The 18,831-nt window shown below is 36.9% G+C and overlaps 1 protein-coding gene across 1 annotated transcript in view; it reads left to right on the top strand.

The window, feature by feature from the left end:
* LOC126840806 (uncharacterized) overlaps positions 1–18,831 on the top strand; it is a 30,172-nt gene that overhangs the window by 7,835 nt on the left and 3,506 nt on the right. The window contains exons 4-5 of the mRNA XM_050576761.1: positions 11,680–12,298; positions 15,597–16,221. Of these exons, the coding sequence (XP_050432718.1) occupies positions 11,680–12,298; positions 15,597–16,221 (1,244 nt within the window). The remainder of the gene's footprint in view (positions 1–11,679; positions 12,299–15,596; positions 16,222–18,831) is intronic.

Raw genomic sequence — 18,831 nt, forward strand, 5'->3', positions numbered from 1 at the left:
AAACATAAAAAGGGGGGAGCTTCAATTTACCATAGCTTCCTCCCTCCCCTAAAGTTATAGTACATGAAATGTAAATAATTAAAACTACAATATTAATTTTGAACTACAAGGGTAAAATACTATTAATCGGCTCCCCCGTCATCCATTTAATTTAATTTTGCTGTTTAAGAGCAGCCAAACATATGAAAAAATGATATGGTTGTACGGTTTATTTTTGAAAATTGATTTTGTTTTCAATCCCACTAAATGTCCATATTTATTTCATAGAAACCACACGAGGACTCTTGAAATCAACAAAAGTCATTCCTACTCTTTGGACATGCAATTTGTGCACAATTTGTTAGTTAAAACTGAACATGCTCTTTGTATGGATTTGCATATTGCACGTGCAATTTATAAAATATGTACAAAGATCTTTTTTATATAAATATATTTTTTTAATTTATAAAATTTGGAAGATATTATTCAAGCGCGTTTTTGTTATTTCCTACCAATAAGACTATATAAAATATTATTACAACATCATATTACTACCATAATTAAGGCGTCTAGTTTCAAAACCAGCTAAAAGACATTTTAAAAACATATTTTTTTGTATGTAAATCTATTGTTGAAAATCAAATAAAGATTACCAAACCGTGTTGGAAAAATCTCGGTTTGTTTAAAAAAAAAAAACAATTTTAAATAAATCATTTTTTTATTTGTGAACATTTTAAAAACAAGATTGTGAGTTCATAAAAACGTTATAAAAATGTCTTTTAGCCGGAAACTAGACGTCTCAATTGTGTTCAATTAATAATATTACCTAAGACGTTGGATTATAATAGTGTTTTTATATTATATGAAAAAAAAAACACTATTCGGTTTCAATTATAAATTATATATGTATATAAAGCATAAGAATAAGCGTAGAATTTACAATATTAATTTTTTTTATACATGTATATCGTATACTATTATGTAAAACATAGAAATAAACGGGTGCACAACACGTGTGTGTGCGTGTGTCGAGTACGGCTAAGTAGAAGTGTGTGTAAAAAAAAAAAAAAAAAAGGAAAATGAAAATCGAAAATAATAAACCACCAGAGTGGGTTGTGCATAAAGCAACGCATAACAATAATATAATAGACGACCGAACCAGTCAACCACGCGGGCCGCTCCACTCCCATTCCACAACCCATCCCATTTTTTTAATGTGTGTGTGTTTTTTATATTCTTATTCTTGTCAGTCTACCGAACAGTCGAGTATTATTATGTATGTGTACTTGCCCGCGTGCTGTCGACTCGCCTACGCGCCGCCGCCGCCGCCTTAGCTACTGTACTAGGAATTTCGTTATTTTTTTATTTGTATTTTTTCATAATCAGTATTCACTAGTCGTTTTTTTTTTAATTTTGAACAAAAAAAAAAAAAAAAATGTTTTAAAATTTATTCTACGGCCGATCATGTTGTGCGTGGCCTGTGATTTCGGTGAGTAACTGAATATTATTGGTATTAATCATATAATATTTAAGAATATTATCATTATAAAGTATACAGTCGAGTACAGAACATTACCGAGGTTATATTATAATGCATTTATTTGTCTGATGAAATTCCAACGTAAACAAAACAATAATAACCAAACGGAATGGAATCATATTATTATCTTATGTGTATACATATTTAATATATAAATATAGATAGATAGATGGACTGTGTCAACCTAACCGTGTTGTGATTTGTGAACAAAATTTTCCATCGATATTTGCCCTCCGGAAGTCGGATATTTTCCCAGACAAACGTCAACCTAACAATAATAGTAATGTTTTTGTTTTTTTTAATTTATTTATTTATTATTCAAGTTTTCGTGACTCGAGGTCGTCTAAGCTCGGTGCTAAATTACATTTTTAATTTTTTTTTTTTTTGGTGGTTTTTAGCAAGATAACTATCTACAAAACGTACAGTTTGCTCTGGGGACAAACATATTATATTTGCTCGAGTTGTCTCGAGTACCTACCTACCTGTTTAATAGGGTGTTTAAAATCATTCGGGGTACAATATGATGATTACACACTAATCTGTTCCGTAAACGGTATTAACTATAGCATGTAAGTATATATATACCTAGGATGGTTTCCAGCTGGACGTTTATAATATATCATTATAATGCGTTTGGGATGCCCTGCGCGCACAGGTCCACACAACGCAATAATATAACAATAATTACCGAGCAATTACACAATTTCCTTAAGCCGGTCGTCCGACAACCCATCTTGCCGTTCCGTTTGGCCGGCCAAGCGCAATGCGAGTTTCGATATTATACCTGTATACATATATTATGTATGTACACACCCCTCGCGCAAACAACACACAGGTACTTACAACTAGAATTTTTGAAATTAATGGGGAAGTTACCCCTCAAAGACGGAAATTCAGCGTACTTGGCAAAACGCAAGAAAACTATTTGTACTTTTGTATGGGTGTTTTTTTTCTTCAACTCCCAGGGCCGGATCTAACCGTTTGCAAGCCCTGGGCACCTTCAGAGCATAAAGACATTCCCTTAAAGATTACCGTGCACAAATTTATGTACATTTGTCAACTCTATAGACAACATTTTGCCTAGTTGGCCATCTAACCAACGATGACGGTATCCAGTAATGTTATGGTATTTTTTAATACATTTTGGCGAGCCAAACACGACCTGGTTTTTTTAGGTAACTTTTTTGCGGTTTTTTTCATTATTATAATTATGTCCATTTTGGGGCGCTACCGTCGCCGCGTTCCTTACGAGGTACCTGTACCTATACTTGCGATTAGTGGTCCAAACGGAACACTATTATGTATGTACACATATTATTATTATTATTATTATAAAACATATACCCAATGTATGATCTATACACTGCACGCACAGTGAATATAATATACATTTAGTAGACGGACACGGGGAATAACAAAAAAAAACCATGTTAAAAAACCAACGGTAATTATTACTATTGCAGGATGAGTGCGCTCACAAAACAGAAACAATACAATCGCGTGTCCCCTATATAAAATTAACTTCCGGCGGCCGCAAGTGTAGTCCAGTGATGGCAAAAGTGTTGTCCGAATCCACAAATCGGCGATTGACCAAGTTTGGCCGAGTTCGCAAGCACAGGCAAGTTTAGAAGTATCGTTGACGGGTTTTTTCACTCTCCAACGCACTATGAAAAATGTAATGATTTATTTTCCATTCCACGAGGCACGATGACACAACAACCTACTTGACTCACGCGTGGCCTTGCCGGACATTAAAAAGATTATCGTACGGCTTGATCACAGCCGATGCGCTCTCGATCCACCGTTTATAATGTATTGGATTAATTGTCGGATCAATTATACCGATCAATACCGGTGGCGGCACAATCCGGGCATTACAATATAATATATGATATTGTAGTTTATCAGCTACCGCTCGTTTATTCACAACATACAGTCGGTATCGCGCTAGTATAAGTGTAATAAGTACTCGCCTATGGTAGTTCACGGTCGTTAACACTCACACACACACACACACACACATATATATATATACATATCCTATTATAATATACCTACTGTCTATGTGGTGCGATTCGTCCAAGTTTATCCGGTGCTTGACGAACCGACGAAAATCTGCGGTCTAAAACGGATATGGCGGTCGCCGGTGACCGGACACTGTGCGTTGCAAGTTTTACCGACCCAAATAATATTATTATTATTATTATTATTATTATTATTGTATACTTGCACGCACTTCGGGTAGGTATCCGTCTTGTGTTCGTCTAACCGTCTTTGGCGTTTTGTGCTCTGAAAAGAAAGAACTAAAAATAAAAACCGTAACACGATACACACGGGGGGGGGGGGCGGTACTCGAAGAAAGGATTCTCCATTGAATTCAATGAAACATCCCTTAACGGTCGTCCAAAGGCACGCCTCCGGATATACCAATAGTACGTTATATTTTGCGCATTATTTCGGTACGGAGAGAGAAAAATTACAATAATAGATTACGCGATGAAAACCTAAAATCCGGTATAGTGATAACGGCCAAAAATAATAATATTATGCAATACCTACAATTACCTACCGCAGTACAATTGTGTACTGCACCTGCCCTGTTCCAAGCGATAAACCGCGGTCATAATAATAATTACTGTTGGTATTGTATACAGCACATACTTATTGTGTGCTACACAAATATCACATAAGGCTTCGCGCTCAACAGGTTTGAAGACCCCTGCGACGCTTGGCATTCCTCGTGTATATATGTATATACATATAATGTATACACACTATAAACGTCATATCCTTCAATTATATGCACGGCACCCCCGTGGTAAGTATGCACTCACCCTCTTACACACACCGCCGTCTACAAGTGCAAACTATGCGAGGGAGAAAATATATCATGTGTGTGTGTGTGTGTATGTATTATCTCTCTCTCTCTCTCTCTATATATATATATATACATATCATTAGGTCGAGTGGGCCATATGTCGGAGAGGGATCATCCCGTCTATATAATATTATTGTTTCTGTTTCTAATTTTCTAAAGAATACACGGGACCAAACGCGAGTGTATTTCGTTGTTTATGACCTTTTTTTTTTTTTTTTATTTGTTTTCCCTTCAAAATCCCACCGGAATTTATTACCGTACAAGTGTTGTTGTAAAAAAAAAAAAAAAAAACAAGAGAAAAAAATTAAACAATTAAACCATAAGAAAAGGAGAATGCGCGACAACGACTTATATACAAACACACACACACACACACAGCAGCCCTCCAGATTTTCCCACGGAAATCCTTTAAGCGTTTTTAGGGTGTCTTTCGGTTGGATACAAATTTAAGAAAATATACAACAATAAACAAACGGCGGGATAACGGCAATAAGAACCAATTGAAACAAATGCTATTTATTAATGGGCAAAGGATAGGCCGTATTTGCCAAGAACATTTTTTCCATCTGGTAGCCACTTATATGCCGACTAATTTATTTTAAGGTGTACGAATATTGAATTTTTTTTTGGTTAAAATACTTTTAAAGTTTATTTTTCACATAGCTATGGCGAGAGTTTGGAAAACAAAAAATTGACTCCGTAAAAGTGTCTATTGGACGGATTTCAATTTTTTTTTTTCACGTGAGCTTACTATTTTTTCTATGAGGCCGATTATTGATTTAGCGATTGGAGAATTAGTCGGATTTATTAGAAACAAAATTATAAAAATAGTCTCCCCCCCCCCCATCGGTGGAAAATACCAAGTACAGTCACTGGTTGGTTAAGCATATACAATTTCTTTATAATTTCTTTTTAATTCTCCTTTACTAGACACAAATCACAACACACACACACATTTGTACCGGACTCGGTACAACGGTAAACCGCAAAATAAAAAACAAATATTACACACAATTAATAGTATATAAAATATAATAGTATGCGTACCGTCGGTACGGTTTAATTTTTTTTTTTTTTTTATCATTGTTGCATAATTTGATTATGAGAACGGACGATGGTCTTTAGAGTCACGATAAGAACAGCTATTTTTATAATATATTCTTATATGTATACAGTGGAGATTGCAAATAATCAAGCAACACACTACAGCTCGTTAAACCGTCGAATATTTTTTTTTGTTTTTACTAAGTAACTGTATTGTACCTACGGGGGGAATGCTCGTGACCCGGATCGAATAATTACCATTTAAAAATAGCTAAAAAAAAAAATACAACATACCTATTATCATCATTATTGTATGGATATTATACGCTTATCCGAGACGAGTGTTCGTGACGGGATCGACGGTTGTGTGGCGATCAATGGCGGTGAATAGCATACATATAAGAATAACAATTTATTATATAATACATTATTGTGTTGGATTTGGTTCTGGCGAGAACCGTTGAAAGTTAACAGCACAAAATATGAATTAAAAACAAATTATTTAAGTTTTTTACAATAAAAAAAAATGTATATTATTGTTGTCGACAATCTATCCTTATCAATCTACTTGTTATCAGTAATTCTTATCAGTTTCCGTTATCATTGTAAATAGCGTGTACAATATTTTCGACACTATAATTTGGCCCTACTGCGTTCAATTTTAAAAACCAATAAAACATGATGGTCTATTGTTTTTCTATCGAGTGCACTATCCGGTGTAATTAATTAATCTGTGGTCTAATCACATTGGCATGTACTGCAAGTGTTGCAGTGAAGAGTTTCATAACTTGAACTTGTACAGTTCGACATTCACTACAGAGTTTCAAAGTGTGTTATATCTTAAAAAACACACATTTTTCTATACTTTTTAAACTAATCGCTCGACAACAAAATATTTATTTAGAATATATATATATATATGAAAAAAAAACCAGGCATCCCTAATCCAGTGCAGTGATGATAATAATAATAATATAATATGTAAAACCGAAATCACTAATTCCATAATAAATATACACGTGTAAGCCGATAGAAGACCTCGCCGACCACGACGGTATTATCTATGATTTAAATGTATTTTTGTATATTTTATTATGTTGTAACACTCACTAATGGGGAAAACAGCTACAATCTTGTCCGACGCCTCTTCGGCTTGGCTCGTTTACGACGGTCTAATGCGCGGTCTATCCTTTTGAACTAGATTAGGTAAAAGATTTTCGATCGTTTGGATTATCAGGAAAGGATCTGTCTCCACCACAACACCCTTTCCGCGTGTAAAATGAAATTATTTTCAATAGACCATAATATAATGTGCGTATGAAACGTGCACAAGGTAAATAATAGCCCGGGGCACTGCCACTGACATAACGCCCACGCACATAGCTATATAGCTGCTATGTTTGGGCGGTTAAGTAGCAAAAATTGTGGTTGTTATTTGATATGTTAATTATTATTATTATGCTGTACAAACGATACACCGTCGCTTCCACGGCGCCCGTTATTATTAAAAAATTCAATATTATTTAAATATACAACGACCCGGGCCAGATTATCCGGACATAATTATAAGAAAAATAAATCTTATCGGATTAACGTATCGCCCCGTGTCTGGGCTTGAGTATAAAAAATATGATGTTTACAAACTTCAATCGTCGACTGGATTTGGTGTGAAAATTAACATAAATTTTCTCACTTATAGTTGGATTTTCAGTCATAGTTTTTTATTTTTTAAACATTTTATTCGCCATCTATACAAATGCATAGCGAAAGCGTGAGAGAGCAGCGCACCTCTGCGAATTTGAAACCCACATAAATTAACTAAAAAAAAAAAAAAAATTGTTCTCAATACTCTGAATGTATCATTTCTCTTCCGGTTTGAGACCGTCGCTGCTGGCTGCTAGTGTTTGTAATTATTTTGTCTTACCGCTCAAACTGTGGGGGGGGGGGGGTGGGCTTGGTCGGTTTTTCAAGAAAACACTATACCTGCGCCCTAAGTCCATGGTGTTTTGACCGAATTACCGTGTTATTGTCAGACGAGCATTCCAAGCGTGAGCACAGCCGACGGATGATCGCCTTCCAAGTCCGTTCAAATGACTTTCCAGACGATCAAGCACACTGTCCATGGGCTCCATGCAAATCAGTGTAATATTTCAAGTATATCTGTATATATATATATATATATACACACCTAACCCCAGTTAACGCGGTCGCCAAGCAATAATGTGGCTGGCATTTGAGTTTTGTCATTAAGTGTAAACCATCCGATCGGTAGAACTCGTGGAGTTTTTTTTTTTTTTTTTTTGCAAAACCGATTGGTTTAATAATTATTACAGGGCAGTTGTCGTCGTCAAAGGGTAATATTATAATACACGGTCGGTACACGATAACAAGCCGCGGTTGATGAGGTTCAGGAGAAAAAAAATCCCGGTTCCACTACGCTTTGGGGGGTTGATGTATCAAAAAAAAAAAAAAAACAAACCCTCCCCGTGTTATAATACATCAAACGGTGTATTATGTAATCATTATTGGCTATTCATAGAGTGGTAGTTGGCAAACATGAATAAACCGCTAACTAACAACGTCCAAGAAGATACACACATGTGTATACTGTATTTTGATTGTGTCGTGGCGGCCATCAGGCGAGGAATTGAAAATCGCCCGACGGGATGGCGACAGTTTGCACGGCGGCCATAGATGTCTTAGGGTCATCATCTCATTATCATTATGCGCTATCTCAAAGGATTGTCGATCCCGAGGAGTGTCTTCGGTGCACGCTGTAGTCGGTTAGGTGCATAATACAGTGTCTGCATAAACACATAAATTGACCCGTCCAACTGACAATAATTGATCAATGCCTATACTACTTTGTTTGATATCAATATTTCACTATATCTCTCTTTCATCTACCGTAACGGGTTTGGGATGGACAACAAAAAAAAACGACGAGAAACAAAATCGACATTCGATATCCCGTCCCAAAATTCTAAACTTAAGTAGTAATCATCCAAAACCGATTATGGACCAGTCAAAATGGACTTGACCCATAAGGACCACGCTGCGTTTGTTTGTTCTGTGGAATTTAATAGTAAACCTAATGGTGTAATATATTGCGTTTGCCAACACTAGTCTACTGGCTGAGTCATCTTCGTCTTGGACAGAATCTGAGACAGGAGAGAGAGAGAGAGATAAAGAGAAGACACCGATCCGGCGGTACCGCATACGGGCATGTGTAATATTATAAATGTATATAATATCATTCATATATCATAGTGTGTGTGTGTGCGATTATTATTATAATTAGCCAACATGTGTTCCAAAAAAAAAAAAAAAACCATACATTTCGGCCATAAACAAATATACAAAAAAAAAAAAACCCGTGCAATTTACATTATAATATATTGCTATATTTTGTCGACCATGGGGGTGCAATTATTTATATGTACATATTATTATGGCTCGTTTGAAATTAATATAATTTCAACTTATTATTACATATTGTATCCTCGTGTAGGCAGAAACAAGTATTTCGCCAAGTCCAAATCCAAATGGGTGTAAACGACAAGTAAAAAAAAAAAAAAAATAATTTACATATTTCTACATGTTGCAATAATAGTATTATAGTTCATATCCGTTCGTTCGGGTCGTCGGCCGCCGCTAAACATAGTTAATGTTATTTTTTTTCCTTGATATATTTTGTCTTAAATTGCTCTACCGTCGATAACCTTATCTATCCGCGACTGGAGGTTTTTACAGCACTTAAGGTTTACCTAAGCCACCACGTTAGTTAGTTGTGGCTTATAACGCAATATTTATTAATTGAAAAAAAAAAACAATAACATTACATATTATGTAGGTGTGTGGCTACACTAACGAGCATATACTTTATTTTTTATTAAAAAAAAAAATCATTCAGGTTGACGTTGGTTTTTAATAATATTTGTGTGGGTATGAATTTTATTGAATTCATTTCTTGCTCAGATAGTTTCTTAAAAAAAAAAAAAGGGTACGGCTTAAACTGTGAACTTAGAGATATAGGCATATAGCAAATAGCGTTCATTCCCTAGTGTTTTCTTTTTTATCAGTCTGATGGACTTGAACCGTAGAGCACTAATAATATAGAGAGATGAACTAATATATTATTATACTAGATTTATGCGTTGGTGATTAGTGAAATTTACAGAAGGAAAATAACTGCCGCTCCTTGTCAAGCGATTGGTTTTCTATAATATGATAAGTTTTTACCTCTTATTTTAAAATTGTATTGTTTTTTTTTTCAACATACCGAATTATCGTTGCCATATTATCTTATCACCACCAACATTATCTAAATGTTGACATTGGCGAATTTCAAAAATCGCTTATGTTACAATATTGAGATAAAGTCTTGATGTTTGTTGATTTTGACATGAGTACCTATATTATGTCTGATGCCTGGGGGAGGCCTATCGAAAATAGGCGTCACGAAGCAAACCTAACCTAACCAAACCTAACCAAACCCAACCAAACCTAACCAAACCTAACCAAACCTAACCAAACCTAACCTAACCAAACCCAACCAAACCCAACCAAATCCAACCAAAACCTAACCTAACCAAACAGCTGATTACGAATGCTGATAAAGGCGGTGGTCGCCTGTATGATTTGGCATTGTTGCGCTTATTGGTTTATTTTAGATAGCTACTAATATTATCTAACGTGTCTCCGTCGTCTTGTAAGTGGCTGCGAAAAGTACACAAGTGCCCCGCAAAAGATTTATTTCCATATCTTATAGAGAGGGCACGTGTTCAAGTATGTGAATCTGTAAATCGTTTCCCACGCCAGTTTGAATAATATTAATATGTACACCTGAGCGCCGGGATTGGATTTTTGTGCCCACAAATCCGGTAGTGATGTTTTTAAGTGCAATCAAAAATCGTTTTTTGTTCACACAAGTGCAATAATCATATCAATATAAATAGCGTCGCCACAACGACCGTGGCGATCACTAATTGTCATATATTATAATGATGATTGTACTCAAATATTTGTTCGACCATAAAATATTGTCTATTAATATGTCATGTTGTGCGGCCTCGTTTTAGCTAAATGACAGTGTTTTTTTTACGCTTCGAATCGTCTACAATAGTATACAAAGACAATATTAAAAATATAACTAAACAAAATACAAGTAAAATGACATTATAATTAATAAAACAAAAATAGAGACACCATTCGGCAATTTAATATTTTTAGCTAACAATGAACTTTTAAATCGAAAATTTCTTTCTTTTGGGTAGTTAAGTTTTTCCGTATTTCTTAATATAATATTACTTTTAAGTATATCTGTTTTCTAACTGTTCTAAAAAATCCAAGGGGAGGATCTCCTCCCCCCCTTCCTTATAAACACAACACTGTAATACACCATTTTTTTTTTAAAGGAAGCTATCCGTTAACGGGCAATCGCCTTGAAGTCTTCGCACTAACTACTAACAATGGCGTAATCCATTTGGCTATTACAGTATCTCTTTGACCTTAGGCAACCGGTAATGATGTTAATGTTTTTTTTATCGTTGTTTGTTTTACACATTGTATTATTGTAATTGTAAATTTTCACCGAAACAACTCGACGATTTCGTTTTATCAGTACAATATTTGATTTTCAGCGACAAAGCGCAAATAGTTCAGTATAAACGTTACCGTTTTCTCTTTCACAAGGTCTGGTTCATCTTGTCACAATAATATAGAATATATATGGCAATCGATAGAGATTTTAATAACCAATAGTGGTTAGATAATGATATTATTATAAATATAATAATGGTAGTAATAATAGAATTAATTGTATCCGAACATATACTAATCGTTTAAGATGCTGATAAGGCGGTTCGGGTAATAGTCCGGTAATAGAATTAAAGAAGGGTCGATTGACAACGAAATAGTGATAATAATAATTAAATAAAAATCGTTCGCCCACTGCGACGATTTTGATAATATATATTACTGTTTTGCAATAATGTAATGCTTTTATAAATTACAGCTGATCGCATTTAAGCGGTTCATTGTGCGTTTGGCCGCGCTGTCGCCCGTTTGTTTCAAATATTACTTACATTATTATGCTTATACTTGTACTACTAGTGTACTTGTACTTACATTTTTTCCATAATAAACAAAATATAAAATCTTAAAAAATAAACTGTAGGTATAAATAATCGGTTTTTGTTCAAATAATAACAAAATATGTTTATCGTGTGTTCAACAGACGTGGGCCTTTGGAACAAGAACATGGGCCAAAAGTGGCGCAACATCCGCCGGCGGTGTTCGTCGTTCAACGCGGGCGGCAAAGGCGACGTCATCAAGAGCGACGACGACGACGGCGGCGGCGGCGGCCGCTGCGGACACCGAGACCGCGGACTCCTGATACCGCGTCACGACGACCCGCCGCCGCAGCCGCAGCCGCCGTCCGTCACCATCCAAGAGATGTTCCGTTCCCGGTTGAACCGCATGCGGAAACGGCGTCCGCCCGGTACGCCGACGGATTCGTCCACGTTTTACGTGCCGTCTCCGCGGTTGCCGTCCGCCCAACGAGAAGACGCCGCCGACACCGACGACGACGACGGCGACGACGACCGCAACGGCCCGTGCTCGCTGCCGGCCGCGTTCGACAACCTCAGCGTCCACCTGGCGTCCCGGTGCCGCATCGTCGAGACGCCGTCGTCGTGTTCGTCGGGCCGCGGGACGGACGACAGTGCCGGCAGCGACCGGTCGTCCGTGTCGTTCTGCAACGACGTGTTCAACAACATCGCCGTCGCCAACAACATCAACAACAACAACAACAACAACACACAACAACCCTCCACACGGATTCGACCCCGAAGCCCGCCATAACAACCGGTATGTTTTTTGTCCCAGGCCCGAATTCATGTTCTTCTTCTTAGATGACAAGCGATGACCTATCTCGTGCGTAAGACGATAACATGACTTTCAACTGGTTATTTCAAGTAGTTAACCAAAATATGACATTTAGAAAAATACATAACCGCTATAGCAATTCTGTGGGAAAATCAAATGGGACGATTTTTTTTATGACAAACTTTAAGTGACGCTGAAAAGTGTCCAACCCAACCTAACCTAACCCAACCTAACCTAACCTAACCTAACCCAACCTAACCTAACCTAACCTAACCTAACCTAACCTAACCTAATCTAACCTGTCCAAATGAGAATGTGATTTTTTGAAACTAACCTAATCTAATCTGTGTGGGTATTATATTTGACCATTTTATTGCAAACCGCGTTGATGATCATTAATAATTGTTAGGTGAAGTTTTGGGGCTTAAGATCTAACAAATTAGACTAAAGGCAAATCTAGTGTGAGGCTATTCAATTTTATCGATATTTGTATTCCGACCATTACAGATTCGCACCGAAGCGTTTATTCGAAATTGATTTCGGCTAATGTAAGACCTGTGCGACTCGCTTGGAAGATCTGCCTCTTTGTGCACTGGCTTTTATTTCAACGGTATTTTCCCACACGTGTGTTGGGTTTATATATTTATGTACATTCGACCCTTCGTTCGATTATAGGTAATACTTAAATGTATATATATATATATATATAGGTGGCGACAGCTTGGCGTTCCCGTGGGAAACGTTCGGGATATCGCGAGACGTTTGTCTTCGTCGACGGCGCCGTATAATTACAATTGTTTTATTTTTATTTTTTATACTACTATTCAATTATATATGCGACACCAGCGAAATTCGAGCAGTTCATCGCCATAAATACTTGCGCGCTGTGTGTACTTAACCGATTGTAATCAACACAATATATATATATATATATATATATACAGTATATTGTGATGATGACGTTTGTGATAAAAGCCAGGAAAATGTATACCCGGCGCTTGTGTGAGTAATTGCTGCACAAAAATGTTGTATATTATGAACCCTCCCCTTGGCCAAAACACCTGCGCTTTAAACGCATATAATAGCCTAAGTATATATTGTATAGTAGAAAAGTCACACTCATCGTGAAAAATTACTTGACTCGCCTATAGGGGGAGGGGGGGGGGGTCCACGTCAAAAAGCAACTGGTAACAATAAGGAATATCGCTCTATTAATTTACCAGAGTGACTCCGCGAGACGGCCCAAGACCATAAACTAATTAATGCACTAATTTAAATGCCCGTATACAACCGGACGACGACGATGACCCTTGTATACTATACCGCTATCAGATAATGTGATATCTTTTTTATACAATGCACATAATATTATATAGTATATTGTATGCAAACTATATAATATTCATTAGGCGAGTCCGGTGTGGGCTTCAACGAGAAAACTATCCCAATTATTATGAAAACCGAGCGGGCCTTCAATAATTCCTTGACCGGGTTAGAATAGCTCTTTCGGCGAGCATTAACTCGATCAATACAATATATAATATCCATAAAAAAAAACATAATTGTATGTATGTATGTATGAACAATTATCGTAGTGCTTTATAGTTTTTTTTTTTTATGAATGAACGAGTTCGAGCCATTATCTAAATGTTGACATTGGCGGTTTTCAAAAATCTCGCTCATGTTACAATTGTGAGATAAAGTCTTGATGTTTATTGATTTCGGCATGAGCATATTATGTCTGATGCCTGGGGGTTTATCGCAAATTTGCGTCACGAAGCAAACCTAACCTAACCTAACCTAACCAAACCTAACCAAACCCAACCAAACCCAACCTAACCTAACCAAACCCAACCAAACCCAACCAAACCCAACCAAACCTAACCTAAACCTAACCAAACCTAACCTCGATAATGTTAGAAACAGCCGATTACGAGTGCTGATATGAAGACGGCTGATAAAGGATAAGCGACAAGAGAACAGTGATGTGTGACAGCAGCAGCTGATAAAGGCTACCGATAAGAGACAGGCGATAAGATATCAATGACAAATAGAGGGGTGGTTAGGGGAGAAGATTGTATAGATAGAGGGAAGAGCGGGGGAAATGAACATGAAAACATAATACTAATTGAAGTGACAGGGCGCGGTTTATCTGTAGTACAAAAATTCCTTCCTATGCAAGTTGTTCGAGGGAAAAAATATATTATATATTTTTTTCTAATATAGATATACTATTACACCTAATCTCAACTCTTAGGAAACTTAGGTACTTGTGATGCACGACTTTTTGTGGTGGTCTTTTATATGTACGCTGCACGCGTGCACGGTATACCGTATCGCTATTGTGTTGTACCTATGGCTACTAAACAAAATATAAATATATATATATATATATATAAAACCATAATAATAGGATATTATACTTGATGACGGTGTGTAATGTGTGTATATGGCGAACTAGGATAGGCGCGGTCGTTTTGGGAAAAAATATTAAGGACGAGGTCGTCCGAAGACAATACAATTACCGCGACTTATTTGATTTTTCCATACCACTTCATACATATTATAACATTATGTATTATCTGTAATACCGAGTATATGGTAAAAACACTTCCTCGTTTCCACTGCTATCTGAGTAATAATAATATAATATAATATTATATCCGTCGTATTAATCCGGTTATTGGACATTTTTTTTTTTTGATATAAATTTGCGTTTTTTCTGCCTTCAGTTCAAAATTAAGCCATTTACGCTTATTATATTATGCCTGTTACTGTCTTCAAACACATTCAAACACTTGCATTGTCCTCATCTATGGCTGCATCGTTTTTCATTCAACTATTTAACGTTTAACGAATTGTTTCGAGTATGTATCTGAACAAAACCATATTCAACCCTTATTCAATGTATCGTTTACTAATTACACAATACATTCAATTGAGTGGCCATGGACGGTATTTTCATTTTGAAAACTAAAACAAACTTGTATGATTAAAACTTCAAAAATTGCATCAGTGCGATGCATTTTTACTTGTGAATAATTTAACCTAACCTAACCCTCCGTGGACGTGTGCCAAAATAGAATTGGTCGAAAACGTGACACGCGTTGGCCAATTTAACCTTTAAACCGGAAAGCCACACGTGTATGTTCAACATGTGTTCAACGGCGGCGACAACGTGTGTGTGATGCGAAATTTAAATTTAGCACGTGTTTCGCGGTACGAGCGACTCCGTTAATGAAAAAAAAAATAATTGTATTGTTGCAGGTCCTACCCGGCCGTTAACCTCAGACACCGCGCCGACAGGCTGTCGTTGAACAACGTTCGCGGCGGTTACGCGAGCGGCGGCGGCGGCGACGACGACGAAACGGACGACGGGTACAACGACGAGGACGACGACGAGTACGTCAACTGTAGCCTTTTGTTGCAGAACAAACCCAAGATGCGGTCGTGCCGCCGGTGGTCGCTGGCCGATTCGCTGGCCCTGGACTCGCCGTCCGTCTGCGGCGTACCGTCGTCCACTCCCGTCGTCCGCAACGGCCCCGGCGGTTCGTTCCGCATCGGCGGCCCGGTGTCCGCCGCCGTGCCGCATCCTCCGGCCGTGCCGCACGATTTCGCGCGTTACGGCCCGACGTCGCTGACGTTCACCCCGGTCGCGGCCGACCCGCCGGACGCCAAACAGCGGACGCCGCCCTACCGGACCGCCGTCGCCGACGACCTGCCCGCCATACCGGAATCGTCACAATGGACCCGGACGCCGCCGACCGCCGCCGTCGCCGCAGCCCTGGACAGAAACGGTCCGAACAGGGTCAGCCGAAACGGTTATCGGACCATCGACAAAAAGGTCACGGGCGGCCCAAACAGCGCCAACGGTCACCGACGCGACGACCAGGTAATCACCGCGGCGCAATCGCCGTTCCCATATTAGTAGTATCATTTATCGTCGGTCTTTACTCTTTCCCATACGTTTCCGTCTTTGGAAGTGGTTTTGGGTCGAATTCCCAGAACGATATCAAATTATTATCACTTGTCCAAGTACACATTTTTCACGCATTCGATTGTTGGATTAATCACGTGTACAAGTTGTGTGATCATTCGAATGAAACATTATCTAAGATATAATCATCTGGCCAAGACATTATAATAAGTCAAGTAAAAGTCATTCGAATAAGACTTTGCACAACTCTGTCCAAGGTCAGACCGGCGGTGTTAAAATTTGATTAAAATTTCATTATGGAATAATTCTCTGTAACAGCCACGCCGCAGAGCTGCGTGGGAATCTATAATGTCGTTATTATTATGCATTGTCAAAGGAGTGGTTAGGTACTAACCACAACAGCAGCAGCTGGTTAGGTGAGGACTGAGGTGAATACTCGTGTAGCAAATTTATCAACTTTTAGTATAAATTGAGTTTTTGTTTTTTAACACTATCATCGTCAGCTAATTATTCTAAACTTAAACAAGTTACCTACTTTGTATTCGATTGAATTAAAATTGCAATTATTTTCTGGAGAAAAAGAGCGTCTCACGTTGTATCGAAATATAGTTCTAATAAACGTTTTCTGTCGCCTTTTAGACAAAATACAGGTTAGGGGTTAGGTTAGGTGTTAACTCAGGGTGTTCACAAAAGAACACCACAACTTTGAAAATTAATATTTATTCAACAAAATTAATTAGGGCCAATGTATATGAAAAATAACTACTATTTATAGACATTTAAATAAATCACTAAAAAGGCAAATTCCATGTCGGTCATGTCTTATTTTTCTAATTCAATATAAATTTTCATATTTTGTATTTTTTTGTCAAAATAAACTCTGCGTTCTCTTTTTTCCAAAAAACGTTTAATAACTTATTTTTTTTTTTCAAACCTTGTTGGCCACCAATTAGATGGTCTTGAGATGACGTTAATTTGTTGACCCCGTGCCAACGGTACCGCCAAAGGTCTTTTTTAGCTTTTGGTTTTAAATAATGATGTGTTTTTTTATTTTATTACATATCACATTACAATTTTACAACGTCAAAAAGACCATAAACAAAACTCGTGCGGCTGATAATGGCGTATAAACGGAAATTAAATCATAACAATATTATAAATCGTGCGTGGACAGTGTGTGTGTGTGTGTGTAGATGGAAAAGCAAAGCGTCGCGTTATGAACAACAATGCTTGCCTTAATATATATAAAATGTATATTTATAAAAAGAATAGGTATAATACAATATTATACAAACGTCCGACACACGCACAAGGTGTCGTCCAAAAAAAACGGTCCCCGGTGCGCTTTATTCAAATTCATTTTCTCCCCGTCCAAACTTTAGCGACAGTACTTATCTTATCTAAACTTAGAAATGTGTACTGGATTCTTAATTTTTGAAATGATATTTTCACGTCGGAGAGTATGTGCGCATATTAAACAGTGCAATTTAATAGTGTTGTAATATTTTTAAAAAAATATACCTAATAAAAAACATAAAAAATTATGTAAATCGTTTCACCTCCGTTCCGAGTCCGGATCCTTTTCTTCATAATGGTTATTTACTGACAGCCTATATACATCTGTTATGATCACAGAATAAAATATAAAACCACATAGCACACTCCACGGTGAAATAATATAGATTTTCAAAAAACGATTTTTAACTGGTTCAAACTTAACGCAGCGGGGGCAAATAATATTATAGTGTCGAAAATATTGTATACACTGTTTACAATAATAACTTAAGCTGATAAGAATTACTGATAACAAGTAGTTAACATAGATATATTATACATATAATTCAAACCTTATCACATGTTGATAACTGTTATCACTGTGTATAACAATTACAAGTTAAGTCGATAGCACAAAATCACAGTAATAATATATAGTATTATTTTATATTATTTTTGTGTTTGATTATATTATTCTATACTATTTTATACACACACACATAAATCCCACAAAAATGGCAGACGTCGACTTCAGTTCTTATCACGAGTTTGCAATCTAGTTTAATAATACAGGGTGATCATTAAAAAAAAAAAAAAAAACATAATTTTACCCAAAAAAAACTAAGTTGGAAGTTGGGTAAAAACCAAAAAAATTGTGAAAAATTGAGATCACATCGTATAAAAACAATACGAAGGAAAAAAAAATGTCTTATTAAACCCCATGAGATATTGAGTGGTTCGCGATAAAATGATCACCCTGTATTATATATATATATCTGTGTGGATTAACGAAGGTCGATGGTGATAACAGGCGCTTGATAACATTTCTTTGACCACACTGATTTGAGGTTATTAAAGTTTGTTTTCCCAATTTGTTCTTAAGTAATGCACTATCTGGTTTTTTTTTTATTTTTGTCTGCGATTTTACACTTTGCGCAACGCACTGCATATTATTTATTATTATTATAATAATATCTACTATTCGTCGGGTTAGCACACAGACTCTATCGGTGTACAGGGAACGATATTAATATGCACGAGAGTGTGTATTTTATTTACACGGTGCCTCCA

The sequence above is a fragment of the Adelges cooleyi genome, unplaced genomic scaffold, assembly GCF_023614345.1.
Source record: "Adelges cooleyi isolate 19-005CV unplaced genomic scaffold, UGA_ACOO_1.1 ACOO_flye_CR_arks_rails_tigmint_CR_PRNA_376, whole genome shotgun sequence".
NCBI lineage: Eukaryota > Metazoa > Arthropoda > Insecta > Hemiptera > Adelgidae > Adelges > Adelges cooleyi.